The sequence below is a fragment of the Kryptolebias marmoratus genome, linkage group LG5 (assembly GCF_001649575.2).
Source record: "Kryptolebias marmoratus isolate JLee-2015 linkage group LG5, ASM164957v2, whole genome shotgun sequence".
NCBI classification, from domain to species: Eukaryota; Metazoa; Chordata; class Actinopteri; order Cyprinodontiformes; family Rivulidae; genus Kryptolebias; species Kryptolebias marmoratus.
Window position 1 is genome coordinate 5,436,082 of NC_051434.1, and position 21,894 is coordinate 5,457,975.

General features: G+C 40.7%; 3 protein-coding genes across 5 annotated transcripts in view; all 3 read left to right on the forward strand.

The window, feature by feature from the left end:
- Nucleotides 1-7,437, forward strand: part of npr1a (natriuretic peptide receptor 1a) — a 29,978-nt gene extending 22,541 nt beyond the window's left edge. The window contains exons 13-22 of one of the 2 annotated variants that reach the window (XM_017429720.3): nucleotides 749-820; nucleotides 1,444-1,603; nucleotides 1,838-1,993; nucleotides 3,582-3,750; nucleotides 4,584-4,730; nucleotides 4,844-4,967; nucleotides 6,179-6,247; nucleotides 6,330-6,504; nucleotides 6,594-6,692; nucleotides 7,112-7,257. In XM_017429720.3, coding sequence (XP_017285209.1) covers nucleotides 749-820; nucleotides 1,444-1,603; nucleotides 1,838-1,993; nucleotides 3,582-3,750; nucleotides 4,584-4,730; nucleotides 4,844-4,967; nucleotides 6,179-6,247; nucleotides 6,330-6,504; nucleotides 6,594-6,692; nucleotides 7,112-7,257 — 1,317 coding nt within the window. Of the gene's footprint in view, nucleotides 1-748; nucleotides 821-1,443; nucleotides 1,604-1,837; nucleotides 1,994-3,581; nucleotides 3,751-4,583; nucleotides 4,731-4,843; nucleotides 4,968-6,178; nucleotides 6,248-6,329; nucleotides 6,505-6,593; nucleotides 6,693-7,111 lie in introns of both variants that reach the window. The other variant, XM_025008950.2, reaches the window with a different exon arrangement.
- Nucleotides 7,438-8,145: 708 nt separating this feature from the next.
- Nucleotides 8,146-18,891, forward strand: ints3 (integrator complex subunit 3). The gene is made up of 29 exons (XM_017429599.3): nucleotides 8,146-8,468; nucleotides 9,727-9,810; nucleotides 10,237-10,320; nucleotides 10,406-10,519; nucleotides 10,619-10,703; nucleotides 10,784-10,850; nucleotides 11,033-11,174; nucleotides 11,268-11,397; nucleotides 11,526-11,623; nucleotides 11,722-11,913; nucleotides 12,003-12,090; nucleotides 13,087-13,166; nucleotides 13,298-13,389; nucleotides 13,495-13,601; nucleotides 13,770-13,889; nucleotides 14,346-14,475; nucleotides 14,561-14,615; nucleotides 15,117-15,220; nucleotides 15,310-15,474; nucleotides 15,561-15,714; nucleotides 15,901-15,969; nucleotides 16,058-16,133; nucleotides 16,217-16,330; nucleotides 16,439-16,487; nucleotides 16,581-16,748; nucleotides 17,410-17,510; nucleotides 17,597-17,669; nucleotides 17,758-17,914; nucleotides 18,352-18,891. Exons 1-29 carry the CDS (start codon nucleotides 8,385-8,387, stop codon nucleotides 18,427-18,429), a joined length of 3,060 nt encoding a protein of 1,019 aa, XP_017285088.1. The 5' UTR covers nucleotides 8,146-8,384; the 3' UTR covers nucleotides 18,430-18,891.
- Nucleotides 18,892-20,446: 1,555 nt separating this feature from the next.
- On the forward strand, nucleotides 20,447-21,403 carry LOC108243939 (C2 calcium-dependent domain-containing protein 4C-like). 2 transcript variants are annotated; one of them, XM_017429704.3, is made up of 2 exons: nucleotides 20,447-20,558; nucleotides 20,711-21,403. In XM_017429704.3, the coding sequence occupies exon 2, from the start codon at nucleotides 20,716-20,718 to the stop codon at nucleotides 21,334-21,336; it is 621 nt and encodes a 206-aa protein (XP_017285193.1). In that variant the 5' UTR covers nucleotides 20,447-20,558; nucleotides 20,711-20,715; the 3' UTR covers nucleotides 21,337-21,403. The 2 variants fall into 2 exon arrangements, with proteins under 2 accessions (XP_017285193.1, XP_017285192.1); XM_017429703.3 differs by having other exon boundaries at nucleotides 20,504-20,636.
- The last annotated feature ends 491 nt before the right edge of the window (nucleotides 21,404-21,894 follow it).

Below are 21,894 nucleotides of genomic sequence, written 5' to 3' on the forward strand. Positions count from 1 at the left end.
CCCCCCCCCCCCCCCATCTCGGTTATCTTCCAGCGCTGTAGCCTAGCAACCTTCCGGTGGGGTAACCTAGCAACGAGAGGAGATAAGTCAGTCTTCAGTGGGCTGATGTGGGCTGCGTGGGGTTTGGGTTGTTGCCAGATGACCGCAGAATCGAAGAGCACGACGAGTTATTTTCTGCCCTGCGAGAGGCGGAGATGTTTTCAGCTCTGAAGGAGACTACGGTCATGCGGATGACGAGCGTCACCTGCAGAGGCAGATGTGAAATGGACACTGTGTTCAACATGCACTGACAAAAACTCACACAGATTCATATATGGGCTCAGGGTAGAAACATTTCCTCACAGAAATGTCTTCATTTGATGGAAGGTCAGAAAGTTCAGAGCCTTGGAAAATATTAAATCTATAAGGGTATATTACTTTCATTAATCAAGAGCATACAGTATTTTGTTTAATATAAAGGTTTGTTTTTGTTGCTAAAAATATGTATATAACACTGCAGTTCATCAACTTTAAAGACTTTAAAGAATTTTAAGACTTTTTCATTGTGTTTGGATTTTTCTTCTATTCTCACTCGGACTGGTGTGAAACAAAAACTCCATCCAAATATAACACTGATGTCACTGCCTCCTTGTGGGGCGCGCTTGTTTTAACTTCACGGCATGAGAATTACTGGTCAGCTGGAGGAGCTGTAACGCAGTAACACACCTACATGTACGCGTAGAACAACTCATTTGTGTTTGTCCTGCAGGATCTGATGGAGAGTGACGGCATCACTCTGGACTGGATGTTCAGATACTCTCTCATTACTGACATCGTCAAGGTAACGACCTAGATGTGATGGAGCAGAGTGGTGGAGTCCGGGGCAAATGAGGACAGCATGTGTCAATCAAACACAATGAACAGGGTTTCTAGTCTTCATACTTTACATGTTGTGTCAGAGGAAAACATCTAATGTTAAGAAATGATGAAGTTGTAGCCCTTTAGGTCAAACATCAAAAAACATTATGCAAAGTCTCTAATGATATGCCAAGACGTCACACCCAGAGTATACTACTATTATGACAATTTTTAGCTCAATATCAGCAAAAATGGCTGAGTTAGAGCCATTTTTCTGTTGGCTAGTGTTTAATAACTGTGGTGGCCATCTTAAATTGGGTCCAAATGTTGATCAGTTTAGAGGTACATCCAATCATTAGTTCCTGGAAGTTTAATTAAAATCTGTCCAATGGTTCATGAGATATTTTGGTAACAGACAAAGGCAAAAACATTATTGTCTGCTTTTGCCTTTTGATGGCCGACAATAATCATGCCAAAACAAGAAAACCAATCAAAGAAGAGACTTTCCCCTACCAGGTCACTGCAATAGTTCCCATAGCCACGTTTTTTTTTTCTTCACCAAACTAAGTCAGATATTTGCCAACTTATTCGTCTGCTTCTCTTTAGGGGATGGCGTTCCTCCACAACAGTGTCATTGTTTCTCACGGTAACCTGAAGTCATCCAACTGTGTGGTGGACAGTCGATTTGTTCTGAAGATCACGGATTACGGCCTGCAGAGTCTACGGACCAGCAGCTGCCCCGAGGACACACACGCTTACTACGCACGTATGGCACACACACACTTTCAGTGTTACTGTGTGACACATCCACACACGCTAACACAGTATGGAATAAGGGATGATTAATTCACAGCTTCTTGAATGTGTGCAAAGCATGTTTGTTCACAGTAGTGTCCTGTAAAAAATCTTGTTAAAAGCTGTAAAAAAAACATGTTTCAAAACGCAGTTATGCACTTATGCACGATTTTGGTAATAATTATAAGTGTTCATCTGTTGGCAGGTAAGCTATGGACGGCTCCAGAGCTCCTGAGGTCAGAGTACCCTCCCCTCTGCGGGACCCAGAAGGGGGATGTTTACAGCTTTGGTGTAATCCTGCAGGAGGTGGCTCTGCTGAAAGGAGTTTTCTTCCTCGAGTCACAATCCCTCACTCCTAAAGGTCAGTGAACAGCGGGACACCAGCTGAGCACAAACTGATAATCAAACGTCTTATCTGGGCCGAAACACAGATGTTGATGATAGTGTCGTATTATTTACATTCCTGTGTGGCAGCCGGACGACCCGTCCCCTTCAACACATCATTAACCCGTCAGCGATTCGTTCAGGAGCCATCAGCTCGCACTCTCTGTGTGTCACGTATTATCTGGATTCCTGAAACAAACGTGTTGTTTTCTGGTCGACGTTAAAAACAGAGAACACTCCCATTAATGTAGCTGTTTCAGCTCCGTGGTTCAGGCTAATTTTTTATTGTTTGTGTAACCCTGTACTATTGTAAAACTTGAAAATGTTCTCAGGTAATTTAAATATGAAACCTCTTTTATTATTTTGTACCTTTAACATTTATTATTGAACATCAATTATATGAAGCCTAAGTTTGGAATCTACTTAAATACAGCAAATGTGAAAATTAAAAATTACCTTTAAACAAACTCATAACTGAGACTGAATGTTTGTAAAAACATGGATGGATGAGACCCTCTGCTGGACATTGTGTGTGTTCAGATTATGCAAGAGCAACTTCAGGAAAAATATCAGCAGTAAAAGATTCAAACCACAAAACAAAAAATAAACAAAAACTCTGACTTGTTAAAGAAATCTGAGAAAAAAATAAGAAGCATGACATCACAATTAGGAGTTATATTGTGTTATCTGGAATAAACTAATTAAAAAGGCATCTTCAGTAAACAGTTAAACAAATTTTTATTATCATTTCTTAATTTTTAAATGCGCACATTAGACACAACTAGATCAACGAAGCATTTTTAAGTTTTAGATGAAATGCAAAACACTTTAAAATTAGTAATGGTTCTGTAGAGGATTTTTTAACTAATAAAGAAGTAAAAAGCATTTTTAAGATGAATGGCTGCTGAATGAAGAGGTAGCTCACACTCCCACGTGAAAAACTTGGCAGTAAAACAATAAGAAAGTTGCAAATGTGACCATAAAATATTAAAACAAAAATCAAATGCAGATGATAATGCATATGCTGTCGTCAGTATTATTTAATCCATCAGAAGACAAAGAGTTTGGAAGCTGTTTAAAGTCAGTGAAACTCTGCAACCTTTACTGAAGACAGACTGTCGGTGAAGCCGAGTGGATGAATATGAAGAAATCCAAAGTGTGATGCAACAACCAACAGGAGTGAAGAATCGTCCGACTGATTCCACTCAGTTTCAGATGAGAAATAATCAAGAGGGTTTCCAAAGCAACTGGAGTGTTGAATATTTACCCAGAACCACCTGTCGGCTAAAAATAAACTACTTCAACGGCAAAAAGCTGCCTTAGATTTAGTTTTCTGACTAAACTCAACTCATCTTTTGTATGTGAGACTCTCAGTTTAACAGATCTTGGATCAGGTCTTAGTTGTGCTCAGTCATAGATCTGTCAGAGGGTCAAACTCGTCCAATCAGGCCTCCGGGGGGAGGGGTGTTACTCAACAGCTCCAACACAAGAACTCAGTTTTTCTCAATTTCTGTTTTTGACAGCATCACTTTTAACATGTTCTCTCTGTGTCCAACGCCCCGCAGAGATCATCCAGACGGTGATCCAGGGTGACCTGCCCCCCCTCCGTCCCGACCTCTGCTTCCACAGCCACAGCGAGGAGCTGGGAGTCCTGATGCAGCGCTGCTGGAGCGAGGAACCGAGCGAGCGACCCGACTTCCACACCATTAAGATCCTGCTGAGGAAGCAGCACAGGTGCAGAGGGCACAACACCAGGACATCATATTTTTCACTCAGAATAATTCTGCTTTACTGTCTAGTTAATATAAATATTCTTCAAAACTAACAAAACTTTGTTATCTTTGTGTGTCTAAAGAAATAATTAAACCAATATAGATAATGAAAGATGCACAACTCATTCAGTTTTTCAGCTTCTACTCTTAGTTTGTCGGCTGTAAATATTACACTCTTTAGATCAGCTAAAAGCAAAAAGATGCAAAAGGCTACCAAAACACTAAAAAAAATTAAAAGGTTAGCTAAAAGCTGAAAGGAAACAGCTAGCCAAAAGTTAAAAGTAGTAGAATAGTAGCAAGAAAATAAAAGTAACATAAGCAACCAAAAATAGAGCAAGTATGCTAAATAAGATTTCAAAAAGAACCTTTTTTAAGGAATTGAAGAGATCTCAGTGTATTTCTATGTAGGAAATATTTGTAAATAAAATTAAATATTTTGAAAATTATAAAAGTCTCAAAAAACAAGTCGTAGCACCCATCTCCTGAATCCACTGAATGTTTTGAATGCCTAAAATGGCACAAAGTATGCAGAAGTAGTAATAATGCAAAAAACGTACAGGAAAACTACAAAAACAGGAAGTCAACAGTCTTAATGTTGAATTAACATTCTCATACTTAAATAGTAACATTAGTTTCACAATTATTGAATAAATCTTTTTGGAAGCAGATTAGAAAGAGTTCATCAATTAGAGGACACTTGGACTCTGTTGGACAGTTTCTACAAAGCTTTAATTGTCTGTTTTCCAGCTGTTAATCTTTCTGTTTTTTGGGGGATTTTTGTTTCTGTGTCTTTAGAGGTTATGGTTCCAACATCCTGGACAACCTGCTGTCTCGTATGGAGCAGTACGCCAACAACTTGGAGGAGCTGGTGGAGGAACGAACTCAAGCTTATAACGAGGAGAAACGCAAGGCCGAAGCCCTGCTGTACCAGATTCTACCACAGTAACTACACTTCTAGAGTTTTGAGTTAAACAGTGCAGCTGCTACCTTAGTAACTGCACAGAAACATTAAACATGACCACAGCTTTCAGTGCCTGATTCTGTTTGTGTGTCAGCTCTGTAGCAGAGCAGCTGAAACGAGGCGAGACGGTTCAGGCCGAAGCTTTCGACTCGGTCACCATCTACTTCAGTGACATCGTCGGCTTCACCGCTCTGTCTGCAGAGAGCACGCCGCTGCAGGTTGGAAGAACCTCAACAGAACTCAAGAACGTTAGAAAAGTCAGAACCATAGACATATTATATAAAGCAAGAACCTGAAACTACCAGGCTGCCATCTAGTGGTGCAAACCATCTATGCACTCCAGTTTCAGAGTTAACCTTCAGATTGTACAATGATTTGGCGCCCTAGTTTTTGTGGAACTGCACATCATTTTTATCCCTTGTCCTCGTTTGAGAGGATGTCCCACATTTTGACTGGCTCTGTTTATCGAAGGTCGGCACTGTTGGACTTTTCTAACATTTGGATTATATGCAGAGTGAAAAGCAGACAAGACTCTCCTCACAGAGGCAGGGTTTATTATTGATCAAACCGTGCACATGTGGTCAAGTTTGGCTTAACCTGTGATCATCACTGCTGCTGAGGCATGCCTAGTGAAAAAGATATGAACAAACCACAAGGCACAAAAGATTAAATTGTGCAGATATCAGTAGAGTTTCATGGAAATTACCACTAACAACAGACAAACCAACCACAACCAATGCATTCCTGCTGAAACTGAAAAACAGCAGCCAGGAATAGAAGGTGCAACTAAATAACTGGCAACATAATAGTGCAGTCAGGCTTTTGAATGAAAAAGCTTTAATCTAATAAATGTTTGGAAGCGATATGAAAGTGTGTTTACGTCAGAAACGTTATCAGTTTTTCAGACTACATTTGGCGTTGACATATTTTATTTCAAATATTTTATTTCTATATAAATAGCAGAATTTAACTACATAGAAAAATTTAAAACATGATGCAGGAGAGGCTAGAAATGGAATGATGCTTTGAATGACCACCCTACAAAATAAAATATAATTTTAGTGAGTAAAATAACAGACATTCAAAAAGTACAATACAACAAACAGATGTAGAACGCACTGAAGCACACTATGTATGAATATTTTGGTTGTTCCAAGATTTTTTCAGATACAATTTTGGAACAAAAATAGCTTGTTAACAGAGTGTGTTGACTTTTTTATTCCAGAGAAAGTACTTTTAATGTTTGATGAAATATTGATTCAAAGAAGTCTGACAAAATGGATTAATAAGTCTATAAAGTACCAGGAAATACAAGTTTAAGTTTGTGTTTTGATGTCTCAAATCTGTTCAACAGGACTCAAATTAGATTTATGCTGTATTTTTTCTCAATAAAGACTCAAATATTTAACTGATTTATGTGTGTCTGTAGGTTGTGACTTTATTAAACGATCTCTACACCTGCTTTGATGCCATCATCGACAACTTTGATGTTTACAAGGTAAAAGAATAATCCTGCTCCCTAACTATGATAAACTTGACTTTAGTTAAAGATTAAAGTTTCATGTGTGATGTCCCCTTAGGTGGAGACTATTGGGGATGCTTATATGGTGGTGTCAGGCCTGCCGGTCAGGAACGGTAAACAACATGGTCGGGAGGTGACGCGGATGTCTCTCGCCTTGCTGGACGCTGTCAAGAACTTCAAAATTCGACACAGACCCAGTCAGCAGCTGCGGCTTCGCATTGGCATTCACAGCGGTACAACAGGACAAAAACACTGAGCAACACCAAAACACAACTCCCCAGATTTATTAAAACGCATTACCTGTTGGTGTGTTTGTGTTCAGGCCCTGTGTGCGCCGGCGTGGTCGGGTTAAAGATGCCCAGGTACTGTTTGTTTGGAGACACAGTCAACACTGCGTCACGCATGGAGTCCACAGGAGAGGGTGAGACCAGCGTCCTGCAGAAACATTCATAATAATCAGTCTAAAACAACCAGATTACAGGTCCTCACATCATCACATCCTCAGTCAGAGAATACTTTAATTACAAGTTTAAACCCACACAATACAGAGGAAATGCTAATTTTGTAAGTTTAAATATTAAGTAGACTGTTGTATCATCAAAATGTGACAGTAAGGGTTATACACTGCTGCAACAAATACAATAGAAGGCAAAAGAAACAAAACATTGTTCACAGTATTTGTCTTCCTTCGTTTATATCTCTGGTGGGAGAGGCTAAGCTGCAAAATGGAGAGTTGAAGTAATGCAAAAAGAAAAATTGGATTAGTTAGCAGTGAGCTCATCCACATTGCATCATTCAGTGTCGTGTCTAATGTGACTGGTAATGCCATATCCCCCTCAGCCTTGAAGATCCACGTGTCGGAGGCAACTCGACAAGTCCTGCAGGAGTTTGGATACTTCCAGCTGCAACTCAGAGGAGAAATAGAAGTCAAGGGCAAAGGACGTATGAGGACATACTGGCTGCTAGGAGAAGATGAAAAAAACTGACCAAGGCCTAAAGGAGACGGACAGAGAGGACTTGTGCCAGAATTACCCTGTCTGATGGGTTTAAAGTCACAAATCAGAGGCTGAACTGGGATCACCAGAGATAAACTGTAGAGAAACAGATACAGACATGAAGAATGTTTTACTGTAAAATAAGGCTGTGTAAATAAAAAATAAAATGTGTATTGTTACTGTGTTGTTGTTTAAAAAAAAAAACGTACCGGAAAAAATCTGGACACTCCTTGTCAATTATATTTTAAAAAGACTACCTAGTCTAAAAGTAAGAAAACAAAAAATAAGAAAACAGTCAAAACAGCTAAGTTTCACAGTTAAGTTTGAGGTTCCCGTGTATAACATTTCAGGTGAATCCAACTATTAAATCTTTGTGAATCACATCTAAGTCCTATCAGTTAGTTTTGATCACACATAAATACAATATTTTGATTCTGTTTAACCAACTTTTATATGTATTTTTTAAATATTCAATCAAAAGTGGCAAGAGTTAATTGAATACTTGGGTTATACTGAATAAACACATGATTAAACAATAAGATACACAAATTCATGTATTTAAAGTATTACCAGTTCAATAATACTTTGGAGTTTTAGCAGTAAGTACGGTTTTTGCAGTAATCAGACACAATAATAGGAGTCTAATTGTATTACTCGTAGCTTATTGTTGTAATTTATAGTCATGATGATTTGTTAGTTCTTTGTAAACAAGGTGAAGTGGCGTGCATGCAGGTGGTCCCTAGCATAGTACGCCAGGGATTGGCTCCAGATATTCTCAACAGCTATTGGTTCACGCTAACGTCACTCAAATAAGCGAGTAAGCTGATTGGTCCTTGAGCGGCGTGGTTCCCGCCCCGTCCCTCAACTCCGTCGGTGCGGATGTCCGTTATGTTACTGTGGTCGGACGGTGTCACGGAGCAGGACTCATAGTTCAAGCTATCTTCAAATAAGTTTTAAAAACACATATTAACAGGCTGAAGTGATTCACAGCAAGGTTGTGATCCGGACCACAGCCCCGGACTCTTCATTACACCGATACAAACACCTATAACACCCGTGCACCGGCAGTCCCATCCCTTCAGAGCTCCGCGGGGCCCGGCGAGGCGCGGCGGGAGCAGATGGAGCCTGCACCGGCGAAGGCGAAGCCACAGGGCCGGCTCCTGGTGTCCACCCCGCTGGATGCCAAAGACGAGTTAGAGGAGGTAGGGAGATCCGGGTTGGCGGCCCAAATGGAAAATGTTACTGTGAATGAACCGGGACGGAGTTGGCGTACAGGCGGATAGAATCAGTTTTATTTTTAAAGTAGCAGAAGGTACAAAGACATGATGGAACCATTTTATCAACTGCAAGCTGCTAACAGGCTAGTTAGCAATGCTAGCAGAAGGGTAGGAGCGGTAGTTCAGCAGAGTTGTCCTTGTACGTGCGTGGACATATTGTTCAAGACGTGAAGCTCATTGAGAGGCAGTTGTGGTGTGGCTTGGTGTTTGTGCTCTCGGAGATGCTGTGTTGGTGATTTGAAGCCTTAAAGCTTTTGGAGTTTAGCCTAGCATGCTAATTCAACGTAAACATATGGATGAGACCTATGTGACAGTTGCGCATGCGCCTTGTTTCACATGTCAGAACTATTTAGAGCCTGACAGTTGATCTATTTAATGTTTAGTAAATTAAATAAATGTTATTAATTCATAACACCGTCCCGGGGGTTGTTGAGTATTTGTTTAAGGAAACAAATCAAACAGTGTGTTTTTTTGTTAACTTAACAGCGCTATGTTTTATAGATGTTGTGATTGTTTATTTTGTGCTAGTTTGAAGCTTGACATATTATTGGCCTTTAGTTGTTCCTATATATAGTAATAAAAGTGGATTGAACTTACAATTTGCTTGTGAGTTGCCATTGTTGTGTAATACGTTGTCATTCTACAGGCCTGTGTAAAGATTGTAAATTTGTTGTGTCTGTTTGACATTTGACCTTTTTGTGTTTGTGGTAGTCTTGCTGGGTTTGACTTTTTATTGATTTATCTTTATAGTCAGTTATATTTCAGTTGTTTTACACTATGTATACACTGGTGTGTTGATTTGATGCAGTCTGCATCTTTTAAACAGCTTCTCTTTTATACAGCTATCTCTATTATATGATCATTGCAGACCACTGTCCTAAAATTTATGAATACAATCAGTGAATCTGCTGATATGGTTCATTTCTAGCTGTGCATAAAATTACAGGTTGCTCTATTCTTGTTCTTTTGCATATTTTACTTGCAAAGATGCATTACATTTTGGTAGCTTACAAAGGCTCTATTCATTTGTAAATGTGTTTTTCTTTCCTTTATTTAAGAGATGTGCTATTACTTTGCTGGTCATCATCATTCCTAGCTGGCTAATGCATCTGCATTGGTAAAGGGAGTGATCCTAGTGTTTCCTGTTTTGTTTTTATATGTTTGATATTGGGTTTGTGTGCAGAGATTGGAGCGATGTGTTGGAATTGTCCAGGCACTGACCAATGGGCTTTCAGAGAGAGAGGCCAACGATGCACTCACTGCCAATGTAAGAACCACACATTAGTACAAGTACTCTGACAAGTATTACCTCTAATACTATGACCAATACTACACTATAAATATAAGGAACACAATAGTAACAGAAGCTTCTTCAACAACAATACCTACTCTTGATTTGTTTTGTTTTTTTATGCTGTACTTATTATATTTATATAAAACCTGACTTCAATATTTATTTTTATTTTTTCAAACATTTCTAACTGTTTAGTTTCAGTATTTTTTATATTGTTTCTTTTTCCATTGAGTATTTTTTCTTATAATTGCAGCTGAAGTTAATGGATTCTGGTTTTTGCATTTGTTTTTATTCTTATGTAACTTTGATGCTTACGTTTTTTTATGAGATAAAGCAGGCTGCGTTGTGACTGTACAATAATAATAAAAAGAAAATAATTCATGTTTACCTGTTCGAAAGGTTTGTAAAGGTCAACAGCAGCATGAGGAGGTATGTCTTGGTTTGTTTACTCTCGTCCTCATGGAACCAGCCCAGGCACAGAGGGTGAGTCACCTCTGTATATTTAGTCATTTTTTACATACTTGTAGCTGCGACATCATAACCTTACGGTATGTTTTTGTTTGCACAGTGTTACCGAGACCTGACACTGGTGAATAGAGATGGAATGAACATAGTTCTAGTAAAGATCAACCAAATACTGATGGAGAAGTTCCTCAAGCTGCAGGATGTTCCAAGAACACAAGTAAGCTCAGTTGTTGTACACAGAAATGCACACTAATGAAAACATTTATACAAGTACCTGGAACGTTGTGGTTATTAACATCAGGGTTTGTGTGTACAGCTGGTGTGGCTGGTCAGAGAACTGGTTAAGAGCGGAGTGATTGGAGCTGATGGTGTCATCATGACGCTTCTGAAGCAGATTGCAGGTCAAACTCTTGTGCATCACATCTGTTATGTCAAAAATCAAGCTCCGTCCCAATTTAATGCTGCTGTTTGCTTTCTGCAGGTGGAGATATCTCCACAAAGAATCTGTGGTTGGCTGAGAGTGTCTTAGACATCTTGCTCGATCAAAAGTAAGCTTCACTCACATCTACTGTATAAATGCTGTTGTAACTTGTAGGGTGCTCCTAAGCAAAAAACAACAACAAACAAACAAAAGTGTCCTTCTTGCTAGCTGCAGATTTACTAAGTGCTTTTATTTTGAAGCAGTTGAATATTTTTGTTGTGAAGTAGCTGACTTGTCTGTTCTTTGAAGGGAGTGGGTGTTGAAGAGTGGGATGCTAATAGCGATGTCAGTCTACACCTACCTCCGCCTAATTGTCGACCACGGAGTCCCAAACCTGTTGCCTCTGCGCCAGAAAGAAGTCGATTTCTGCATCAGCATGCTGAGGGAAAAGGTAGTGAAAGGGGGAACTAAAAGAGAGGAATCGTAGCTGTTTCTAATTCCCTGGTCGTCGCATTGCTAACCTCATGGGTTTGTGTCTCTGTAGTTTATGGAGTGCCTCATCATTGGCAGAGATCTGGTTCGTCTGCTGCAGAATGTTGCCCGGATCCCAGAGATGGAGCTGCTGTGGAGAGACTTGTTGCACAACCCACAAGTTCTCAGTCCTCAGTTCACTGGTAAACTGCAATATGTCAGGTTTAGTTTCCATAAACTCTAAACCAGCATTGTTATTCTACTGGTCTTTTGTATCATTTCAGGTTGAATTTATACTGATAGTCAAACATATGTGATGTAATTTCTCCAGGTATACTCCAGCTTCTAACGGCTCGAACGTCCCGTAAATTCCTTGCCTGTCGACTCACACCTGACATGGAGACTAAGCTGCTTTTCATGACCTCCAGGGTAAAACCTAACTTCTGGTGTATGTCTATGATTGTCTCTCCACCTGTGACTCAGGTGTGTTGTTTATTTTATTTTTCTGTATCTCCATATATGCACAGGTGCGTTTTGGGCAGCAGAAGCGGTATCAGGACTGGTTTCAGAGACAGTACCTGTCCACGGCGGAGAGCCAGTCGCTGCGCTGTGATCTGATCAGATACATCTGCGGGGTCGTCCATCCATCCAATGAGGTGCTAAGCTCTGATATCTTGCCACGCTGGGCTATCATTGGCTGGCTACTTACCACCTGCACGGTAAGAAGACACGGTCATAGGCTGGAAGTGTGAACGTCACACTTAATTAAGCTTGATAACTCATGCTCACCTGATTTGCTTCTCTGCAGTCAAACGTAGCTGCCTCCAATGCCAAGCTGGCTCTCTTTTATGACTGGCTTTTCTTCAACCCAGAAAAAGACAGCATCATGAATATAGGTAACACACACACGCACACACACATACACACACACACACACACATTTGAGAGCCTTTTTTCTGCGTATCGGTCACTTCCCAAAGGTTTTAATGTAAAGAAGAGTTGACTGTGTACATGCCTTCAGTACACAGTGTAGTGTTTTCTAATAAAGTGTTTAAAAAAATCTTTTTAGTCAAAATATAATTTTTTTTGCTTTAATCCCTGCATTCACGGGCCTCTGAACGATCCTTGTTAAATGCTGAAACCTTGTTTCAACGTCCCCAAATGTCACCACAAGTCTAAACCTGACATTTATTTTCACTTAATGCTATAACTTTTTTGTTTATATTAGTTTTTCACAGACAAATTTAGAGGATTATTTAAAATTCTTTTTCTCCTCACTTTGTTTGGTTGAAAAAGTGACAGTTTAAGTACAGATGAAGACTGACATTTATAATTAATCACACAATTTAAAACTGTCAACACTTCAGCCATTATCATTTTTTAAATAATTATTAGAAGCAGCTAAAATTGATAGGAGAAAGTCATATTTTCAAATAAGTCATGGACATTACACTCCCTGTTTCCCAATTTAAAAGTGCTTTAATGTACAGATAATATAGTCACAGTCTCTGAGATTTATTTGAAACTTAATTGCTGTTCATAATTGTTAGACCTGAAGAACAAAAGCCAGTTGACACGAAGATAAAATAACACAAATGTTTATTAAAGAGCTGATGAGATTCAGGAACTTCTGATGCTACATCCGATAAATTCCTGTAACAACAAGAGACTCACTTGCTCATGATAAACATCCAGGATGTTTACATGTGTGGGTACAACACTCACTGAAACAAAACAGTATCTGTCCAACTACAGAAATGGATCTGTTACAATCTGTTATTGTGGTTCACTTGTTTGAAAGAGCAGATTTAACATTGTTCAGATGTGACTGACTTCTGTTGAGGCTACATGTGAAGGACTAAAGTGTTCGTGCTGATATTTACATTTTTCAGAACCGGCCATCCTGGTGATGCATCACTCCATGAAACCTCATCCTGCCATCACGGCCACACTGCTGGACTTCATGTGCAGAGTAACATGCGACTTGAATACTAAAACAGTCAAATATTGAAAATGCTACTGAGAAAACGCTTCCAAATAATAACACGACTCTTGTTATTTTGCTCCCCTGTCCCGTCTTCTGTTTTCTTCCTCCCTCCTCAGATCATTCCTAACTTCTTCCCTCCATTAGAGTCTCAGGTCCGTCAGGGTGTCTTTAACTCGCTGAACTTCATCATGGAGAAGAGGGTGCTGGCGTAAGAGATGCACAAATCTATCTCTGTATTGTACATTTCAATATCTATATGCTTTAATCACTCACTAAACATATTTATGATTTGATATTGGTCTGTTTCTTTTAGTCACCTCGCTCCTTTGTTTGATAATCCAAAACTGGACCGAGAACTTCGATCAATGCTCCGAGAGAGGTTCCCAGAATTCTGCAGTCCGCCATCTCCTCCCACCGAAGGTAACGCATGTCCACTTATTCAACAACACACTCAACCAGTGATTACACACGTGTCAAACACACACAAAACAGCTGTATTTACACTATAAAACACGAGGGAACATGTTAAACCAGCAAAAAAACAAATAGAAAGCAGCTGAAACGTTAAAATGTTTCCATGTCCTGCAGTCAAGATGGAAGAGGCTGTTTCCATGGAGATGGACAACCATGTGCTGGATAAGGAGGAGGGTTGCTATGACAACACAGAAGCTGCTTTCAGTGACGATGAAGAGGAAGTCAACAACAAAGGTGAAAACAGGAGATGGGGACTTCACTGATAACAAGTTCAGACAAGTTAAATTTAGATAAACTGGCTTAAATGCATCAAAGATGATCTAAATTTGGATATATGGTTCAAACCAGTCAGAGCTGAAGGAGTTTTAACCATTTTGGTCTGAATAACTGTATTATAATTGTCAGTTTGTGTGTTAATTTAAATAATTTTGAGCTAAAAGAAGAAGTTATTGAACCGTAATAATTTAGTTTGCTATAAACTAGTGAAACTCCAGCTGGGTCCACTTTAACACTTTAATATGTCCTAAATCAAGACAACTGATCCAACTGGTTATAATGACTCAAAGGTGTACTGGGATGTTTTAGAGATGAACATGTTTCAGGTGTGCCACAGGCACACAAACTTTATTGTTTGCTTAAGTGACTTGAGTGCAGTAACATCACGTCATCCATTGACCAATCACTGTGCAGGAAAGAAGAGAGAGTTCAGGTTCCATCCAATCAAAGAGGCTGTGATGGAGGAGCCTGCTGACATCACGCCCTGGTTAGATCAACTCGACGACACCATGAAGGAGAAAGTACAGCAAATTCAGAAGACCAGGTGAGATCTCAAGTCTTTCTTCAGGTCCATACAACAGTTTTTTTTTACCAAAAGCCTGATTTTAACAACAAACTTCTCTTCTCAGTGACACGGAGACTCAGTGTGAGGTGATGCAGGAGATTGTTGATCTCATCCTGGAGGTCAGTTGACTTCTGTTTGTGTTCCCATGATTCACCACAAAATGTTAACAAAGACAGTTTGTCTCCAACTTCCTCCAACTTGAGAAGTGAAATCAAGTGATGGAAATTAGCTCAGGTGTTTGCAGGAGCCTCTTCTATCAAAAACAAACTCATCAGACACATTAACACCCGAACAATCAGTAATGTCAAAAATAAATGACATTTAAACTGCGCAAACAAAAAAAATTAAGCATGCTTGGGTTCTTCTTTAAATTACTTCCCTTTTTCTCTGACATGTCATAGTCCCTTCAGTTCAAACAAGAAATAATTGACTTATTTCTCTAACATTTATGAAATTTAGGCTTCTGTGGTCTGAAAGCAAATCTAATGGAGGCAAAGCTTATAAGTTGTGTAACACCTCGCCATCTGGGGTTTAGCCACATAATAATAATCTTCACTCCTAGAAAGTCTGCCATATTTAAAAATAATTTATGAGTCATACCGTGTTCCTCTGTATTGCAGGAGGACTTTGATACAGAACAGATGTCAGCTCTGGCTTCCTGTCTGGCTGAACTATTTAAAGATCATTTCAGAGGAGAGGTCCTCCCAGAGGAGATTACCGAGGAGTAAGGCTGCCCTCTTGACTTGTCTTTCTGTTTACCTGACTGTGTCCACAATGTCCAGCTTGTTTCTGATCATCGGTTTGTCGCTCCAGGTCTCTGGAGGAGTCGGTGTGTAAACCGGTCTGCCTGATCTTCAGGAACCTGGCCACCATGCAGGAGGACAACAGTGGCTTCTCAGTGCTGCTGGACATGTTGGCAGAACTTTACCAGAAGCAGCCAAAGATTGGATATCACCTACTGTACTACCTAAAAGCGAGGTGACCGCTGATTAACAGACTCAAACATCATAATATCCAACACGTGAACATTAAACGTTGAAGCATCTGTCTCTGTGCGCCAACAGTAAAGCAGCAAACGGGAAGATGATGCTCTATGAGTCGTTTGCTCAGGCGACAGCTCTCGGTGACCTGCACACGTGTTTGATGATGGACATGAAGGCCTGCCAGGAGGACGACGTTCGGCTTCTCTGCTACCTCACCCCCTCCATTTACTCTGAGGTAAACGCAGACGCACACGGGTGTAATTCCTTGACGGAACAATGCATAAATGTCTCCCCCTGTGAAGAAACGTTCACACCTTGTCATATTTTATGAACTGTCCTCACTCACATGTCCTGAAACCTCGGTCTTACCTTCAGACGTACACAAACACACACTCTGACAAAGATCTTTGTTGTTGCTCAGTTTCCAGACGAGACGCTACGAAGTGGCGAGCTGCTCAACATGATTGTAGCCGTTATTGACTCAATGCAGGTAAGCCTTGAGTGTCCCCCGCAGTCCCGAGGCTGGGCCCTTTTGTGTTACCTGTAGAGTAACCTGGATGTCACCTGTTTGTGTGCAGTTACAGGAGCTAATGTGTCATGTGATGATGGGGAACTTGGTGATGTTTCGTAAAGACTCTGTTCTCAACATCCTCAGTAAGAAAAACAAATTTACAGTGTGTCTTATGTTGGTGTTTGGACTGCAGTTTGTTTACATATCCTGTTGTTTTACTCTTCAGTTCAGTCTCTGGACTGGGAGACCTTTGAGCAGTACAGCACTTGGCAGCTGTTTCTGGCCCACAGTATCCCCCTGGAAACCATCATCCCCATCCTGCAGCACCTCAAATACAAAGGTGACGACTGAAGAACTGTCCACTCAGTACAACTATAGAGAGACTGAACAAAGCAGAGCTGTTGTATAGTTTTTATAGACTTTTCTTCTTTGTTTTTTTGTTTCTCAGAACACCCAGAGGCCTTGTCCTGTTTGCTGTTGCAGCTTCGCAGAGAAAAGTACGACAAACAAACAAAAAGTTGTTTCATGTTAGTTATAAGTATCTCTTTCTGCCCTTGTAAATGTTTTGATTTTTTTGTTTTTTTTCTCAGGCCAAGTGAGGAAATGGTGAAGATGGTCTTGAGTCGTCCTTGTCACCCTGAGGACCAGTTCACCACAAGCATCCTCAGACACTGGGCGTCAAAATATGACGACACACTGGGAGAACACATCAAGGCTCAGCTAATCAAGAACAACAACCAGCCCCGCAAGAGACAGAGGTGAGGAGAGGGAGAATACCCCCACAATTCAAATTCCAGTCTGGAAAAGGCTGGAATTTGATTTCCTTTTTTAGGCTATTTCCTATATATATCTTTTTTTAATCTAAAAGGCAAAAAAATCTGAATATCTTTAAATAATTTAATTTAAAAGTAAATTGCTCAACCAGCCAGGGCATCTTCTGTAAATAATATATATAAAAAAATGGAATTTTGTCATTATAAGTCAGCTTTTGCTTGATCTACTTTGAGTTTAACTTTCTAGGTATTGCTATCTTGTTTTTTGCGTTACCGACTTAGAAACTACAGATGCGTGCACAATCATGCACCTCTTAAGATTTTATGCTCGGGTGATAGAACAGGCAATTAAAAGGGTACACCAACATAATAATAAAGCTGTACTACTGTAGAAATTATCTGCCATGAATATAAAGAAAACCTTCATATTTAAAAGTTAAAAATTGACCAAGAAATCTAGAAGTTTAAATCTGGTTTCAAATTTTAAAATGAGAAATGTGTAGGAACTTTGATAAACAAATACAAATGGTGATTTATGACATAGAAATGGTTTGTTTAACATTTCACAGCTCCTCTCCGCTTCGTGTTTTAATATAAAAGTTTTCTGTGTGGCAGCTGAAAGTTAACCCTTCGTTTGTGTCTTCAGTCTCCGTAGTTCGAGCAGTAAACTGGCTCAGCTGACCCTGGAACAGATCTTAGAGCACTTGGACAACCTGAGATTGAGTCTCAGCAACACAAAGAACAACTGTCAGTTCACACACTCTCACACACTTGAACAGTTATTGATCAATCACAGATCTACAGCTCAGTAACTCTCTGCTCGTCTCTGTCAGTCTTTACTCAGACTCCCATCCTTCAGGCTCTGCAGCACGTTCAGGCCAGCTGTGACGAAGCTCATAAAATGAGGTGCTCACATGCTAAAACATTCACTACACCTGATGTCGCCTCCGCTCGTGATGACTAATGCTTTTGACATCACTTCCTCTCCCTGCAGGTTCAGTGATTTGTTCGCTCTTGCAGAGGAGTACGAGGACTCTCAGTCAAAGCCTCCAAAGTCTCGGCGGAAAGCTCCGGCCTCGTCGCCTCGCTCCAGGAAAGGAGTAGCTCCGCCCACCAACAACGAGGAGGAGAGCGGATCCAGTAGTGCCTCAGTACGTATCCTCGCCACATGATGTTGAACTAAACTTAATCTCTTAATTTACCTTTCTGTTTTTAAAACTATGACCAAGTTAAACAAGTTTGACTAAATTTCTGAGGGGAAAAAAGAGACATATGAACTACAAAAAAATAGTTTTGTCTAACATAGTTTGTCGTTCTGATTAGACATGTTTTATTGATATCTATAAACTCAAGCTGATGATTTTCCTTTTCTTCATCACTTTGTTACAGCCATCGTAATAATAATTTATGAAATTTGCTGAAATTTCTGCCTCCTTATTGCTACATTTATTGCCCGTTGTTTTCTATTTTGGATGAACAAATTTGCTCATTGAGAAGTCAGACCATCTGTGTGACCGCCATGCTGGATCTCCATCCATGTTTTGAGCTGGTGTCAGGTTCTGCGGTGACGTTGTTGAATGTGTTGCAGGAGGAGGAGGACTCGAAGCCCAAAGCTCCTAAGAGGAAGCGGAAAGGCTCGTCGGCGGTTGGCTCCGATAGTGACTGATGGATCGTCAGGCCGACCGCACGTAAGCCAACAGAGACTGCCAGCCAACCAGCCGTTCGACCTCCGGAGGAGGCCTGAGGTGGGCTCAGGGATGATGTGGACTTTAAACCCATGTTGTGAACTAACTTTCACATGATGAGACTGACTCTGTTCCCATGGAGACAAAGACCGACTGCTGGACTCCGAACAGGCCGGCTGTTCTCCCATGATGCCCTTGGAGGAGGAAGCACAAACTCTTAAACTAAATGGACTGATTTTAACAGCGAACATGATTCCAGCAACGGTGACAAGTGTGACCCCTGTCCTTTTTTTTTTTTTTTTCCTCTGCAGGGGGCATGGACTCATATTTTGGACTTCCTGCTGTTTTTAGCAGCTCCTGCCTGTTTGTTTCACTGCAGTAAAAACTCTTCATCTGTTGTTCAGTCATGTCAGATGAATTCTTGATAAAAAAAACAAACAAACCAATGGTTTCAGGGTGTCATATGTCTGTTACTGGGTATTCTGATGGGGGAAGGGGTGATGCTGCTCTTAGGCACTATGGCACCACAGTCAGTAAAGGAACATTTGAACATTTTACCAGTGTTTGGAAAAACATGTCAAAATGTGTCCCTGGGGCCTCTGATCTTTTCTGACTTTTGGTAAAAACACGTTGACAATTTGATTAACACAATAATATTTTTTTATTGTCAAAGCATCTTTTACAATAATTAATTTTAGGATTTTTTTTTAAGTGGAAACCCAGACTTCACCGGATTTCCAAAGCAGTCAGAAAACATCAGAAGTCCTTTCTTAAAATTTTATTTGCAGCCATGTGTCGTTACAAAGCCTTAATTGGTTCAGAGAGCTGATTTTTCTAGAGGACATAAAATATAATAAATAAATAAATGAGGAACAAAATGATGTTTGCTGAAGAGCCACAAAAAGCCACAAATGCTGAAATTAAAAAAATGTCAACATTGTCTTTTTTTTTTCATCGCTAAGATTATCCTGAAGGAAAAGCTGAGGCATTAAATGGGTTTGTCCGAGTGAAAAAATAAAAATAACTGTTAAAGGAATGCATTGGAAAGCAGAGTTTTAGCCAAAACTGGTCAAACCTTGAAAATAACAATATGAGGAATCTCACACGATGTTGTAAGATGTTTCGCTCTGAGTTAGGAATGACCCTCAGCTACTACCACATCAGATTTTAGCTCAATATATGAAAATAAACTGAATATTAGCTGTTTTGTATGGCTGATATGGATCAGCTGTAGTGGCCATCTTGACTTAGATTGACTCCGCAAGTTAATCATTTACTTTCGAATGATTACTTTCTGAAAGTTTCATTAAAATCTGTCTATTGTTTTTTGAGATATTTTGCTAACAAACAGGGTTGACTCAACAGTTACTGCTCAGGTTTTAAGCAAAGATCTCACACAGGAAGTAGCACATGGGGAATGTGTTTTTTAATGACTGTCAGCTACAATCACACCAAATTTTAATGAATTATGACTGTTTTGTATTTTTTAAGGTCAGCTGGTTGGCTCCAAAAGTTAACGAGTTGTGCAAAATCCACCCAGTGGTCTTATGAGATATTTTGCTAACAAACGGTTAATTTTAAATAAAGATTTTGTGTAATTGGTTAGGGCTCAAAATATGTGATGGGGACAACTCAGTATTTGTAAAAGAATTACAAACTTTAAACCATTCTTGTGTTTTTAAGGTTAACTGTTGCAGAATCGTGTTTCTCAACAAATTAACTTTCATCTAACAACAAGCAGGAGACTAGATGAGATATAATTTATTTCCATTTTGAGTTCTTGTTTCCTCTACAGTGCATCACTACAAATAATAATGATACAAATAAAAAGGTTTCTATAAGAATCTGTTTAGCTGTTTAAAATTAAAGATCAGCTCACTGTTAATTTTGTTTAGCACATTTTCTGGGGGGATTTTAAAGCCATAAAGGCACCTTGATGATGTTTGACGTTGAAAGCTGTGAATGAGTCTCAGGTGGTTTTAGAGTCTGTGTGATTGACAGGTCCCTCATTAAAGTCTGATTGGATCCACCTGCTGCCACTGCTGCTGATATAAACAAGAAAACAGCCTCACAGTGGGAAGAGAAGTCCAGTTACAGCTGCAGAAGGCAGGTTGGTTAAGTTTTTAATACGTTTATTAGCTCAGACTTTTTGAACAGGAGTTAAAACCAGGAGGAACAATTCATTCAGGTAAGCTGCAGGAGTTTGGGATTGTGGTGTTTTGGGGGCTGTTATTCTGAAACTGGTGTCCTCTGTTTCTGCAGACACAATGTCAGCAGTTAAATCCGGATTGTCCCTGAAGGCCATGGTCCTGACCCCGGAGCGGATCCCGACCTTCCTCATCCCCTCTCGCAGTCCGTTCCTGGCCTCTCCGCGGCTCCGCAGGAGTTCCCCCGACCGGACCAGGCTCCTGTCGGAGTCCGACTCCACGGACACCAGCCCGCCCGGGACCCCGGCCCGCCTCGCGGCCTCTCCTCGGTGCCTGCTCCGCTTACCTACACCCAGGATGGGCCGCCTGCGCCGCTCCGCCGCCGCTCCAGCGGAGGAGCCGGTCGACGCGGAAGCGGACGCGACGACGCAGGCGGCGATGTCTCTGACGCACGTGCCGAAGGTGACCACGCCTTACGGCTTCCGGGCCGTGCTGGCCGCGAGTCCGTGCACGAGCAGGCGGGAGTCCTTGTTCCACCGGAGCAAACCCGTGAAGGTGACGGTCACCGAGGCCGAAGCCCGGGACCCTGAGGACACGCCCCCTCGCCCAGGTCCTGACGGGTCCCGGGTCAACTTCCGGCCCGTTAAGGCTCTGGGTCTGCAGGTGATGAAGGAGCTGAAGAAACCTGCGGCTGCCCTCAAAGCTCTGAGCCCCTCATACAAGATCACTTCACCCCGTTAACTGTTGGAGAATCAATATTTCATTAAGCAATTTCATGTTTTTAATAAAATTTATGTTTTTAAACCTTTTGGGTCTGATTTACTTCTCTATAGAAAAAACTCTTCTGCCATTGGCTTGGATGCAGTCCTGTAAGGCAGTGTCCAATCCTGGTCCTCAAGGGCCACCATCCTGTATGCTTTTCTCTGGTTCAACACACCTGATATGCTTATTAACAGGCTTCTGTGGAACTTGAAAGATTTGCTGAAGGGGGCAAGTCAACCATTGGTGCAGAGAAATGACAAACATGCAGGATGGTGGTCCTTTAGGACCAGGATTGGATACATTGCTGTAAAGGATACGTCTGCAAGAAACTGTATTTGCATGTGCTCTCGGAGTGGCAGCCGGTTCAAAAGCATCTACATGTACTTTCAATTGGCGTGTCTGCATACTTGCTTGCCACGTTTTCAAGTTCTAAAGTTTTAAACAGGTATTCCCACTCAAGTATAAAGCTTCTCAAGCATTCAAAGTCTACAAACCTCTTCATGGGTATTTAATTTGCTGGTCAATGTGTGAAGTAAA

Excerpts from the sequence above, each read along its gene's own strand:
- ints3 (XM_017429599.3), top strand. The coding sequence starts at position 8,385 with ATGGAGCCTGCACCGGCGAAGGCGAAGCCACAGGGCCGGCTCCTGGTG. Across the intron at positions 8,469-9,726 it reads CCAAAGACGAGTTAGAGGAG|AGATTGGAGCGATGTGTTGG; the intron begins GTAGGGAGATCC and ends GTTTGTGTGCAG. Across the intron at positions 15,970-16,057 it reads CCGTTATTGACTCAATGCAG|TTACAGGAGCTAATGTGTCA; the intron begins GTAAGCCTTGAG and ends GTTTGTGTGCAG.
- LOC108243939 (XM_017429704.3), top strand. The coding sequence starts at position 20,716 with ATGTCAGCAGTTAAATCCGGATTGTCCCTGAAGGCCATGGTCCTGACC.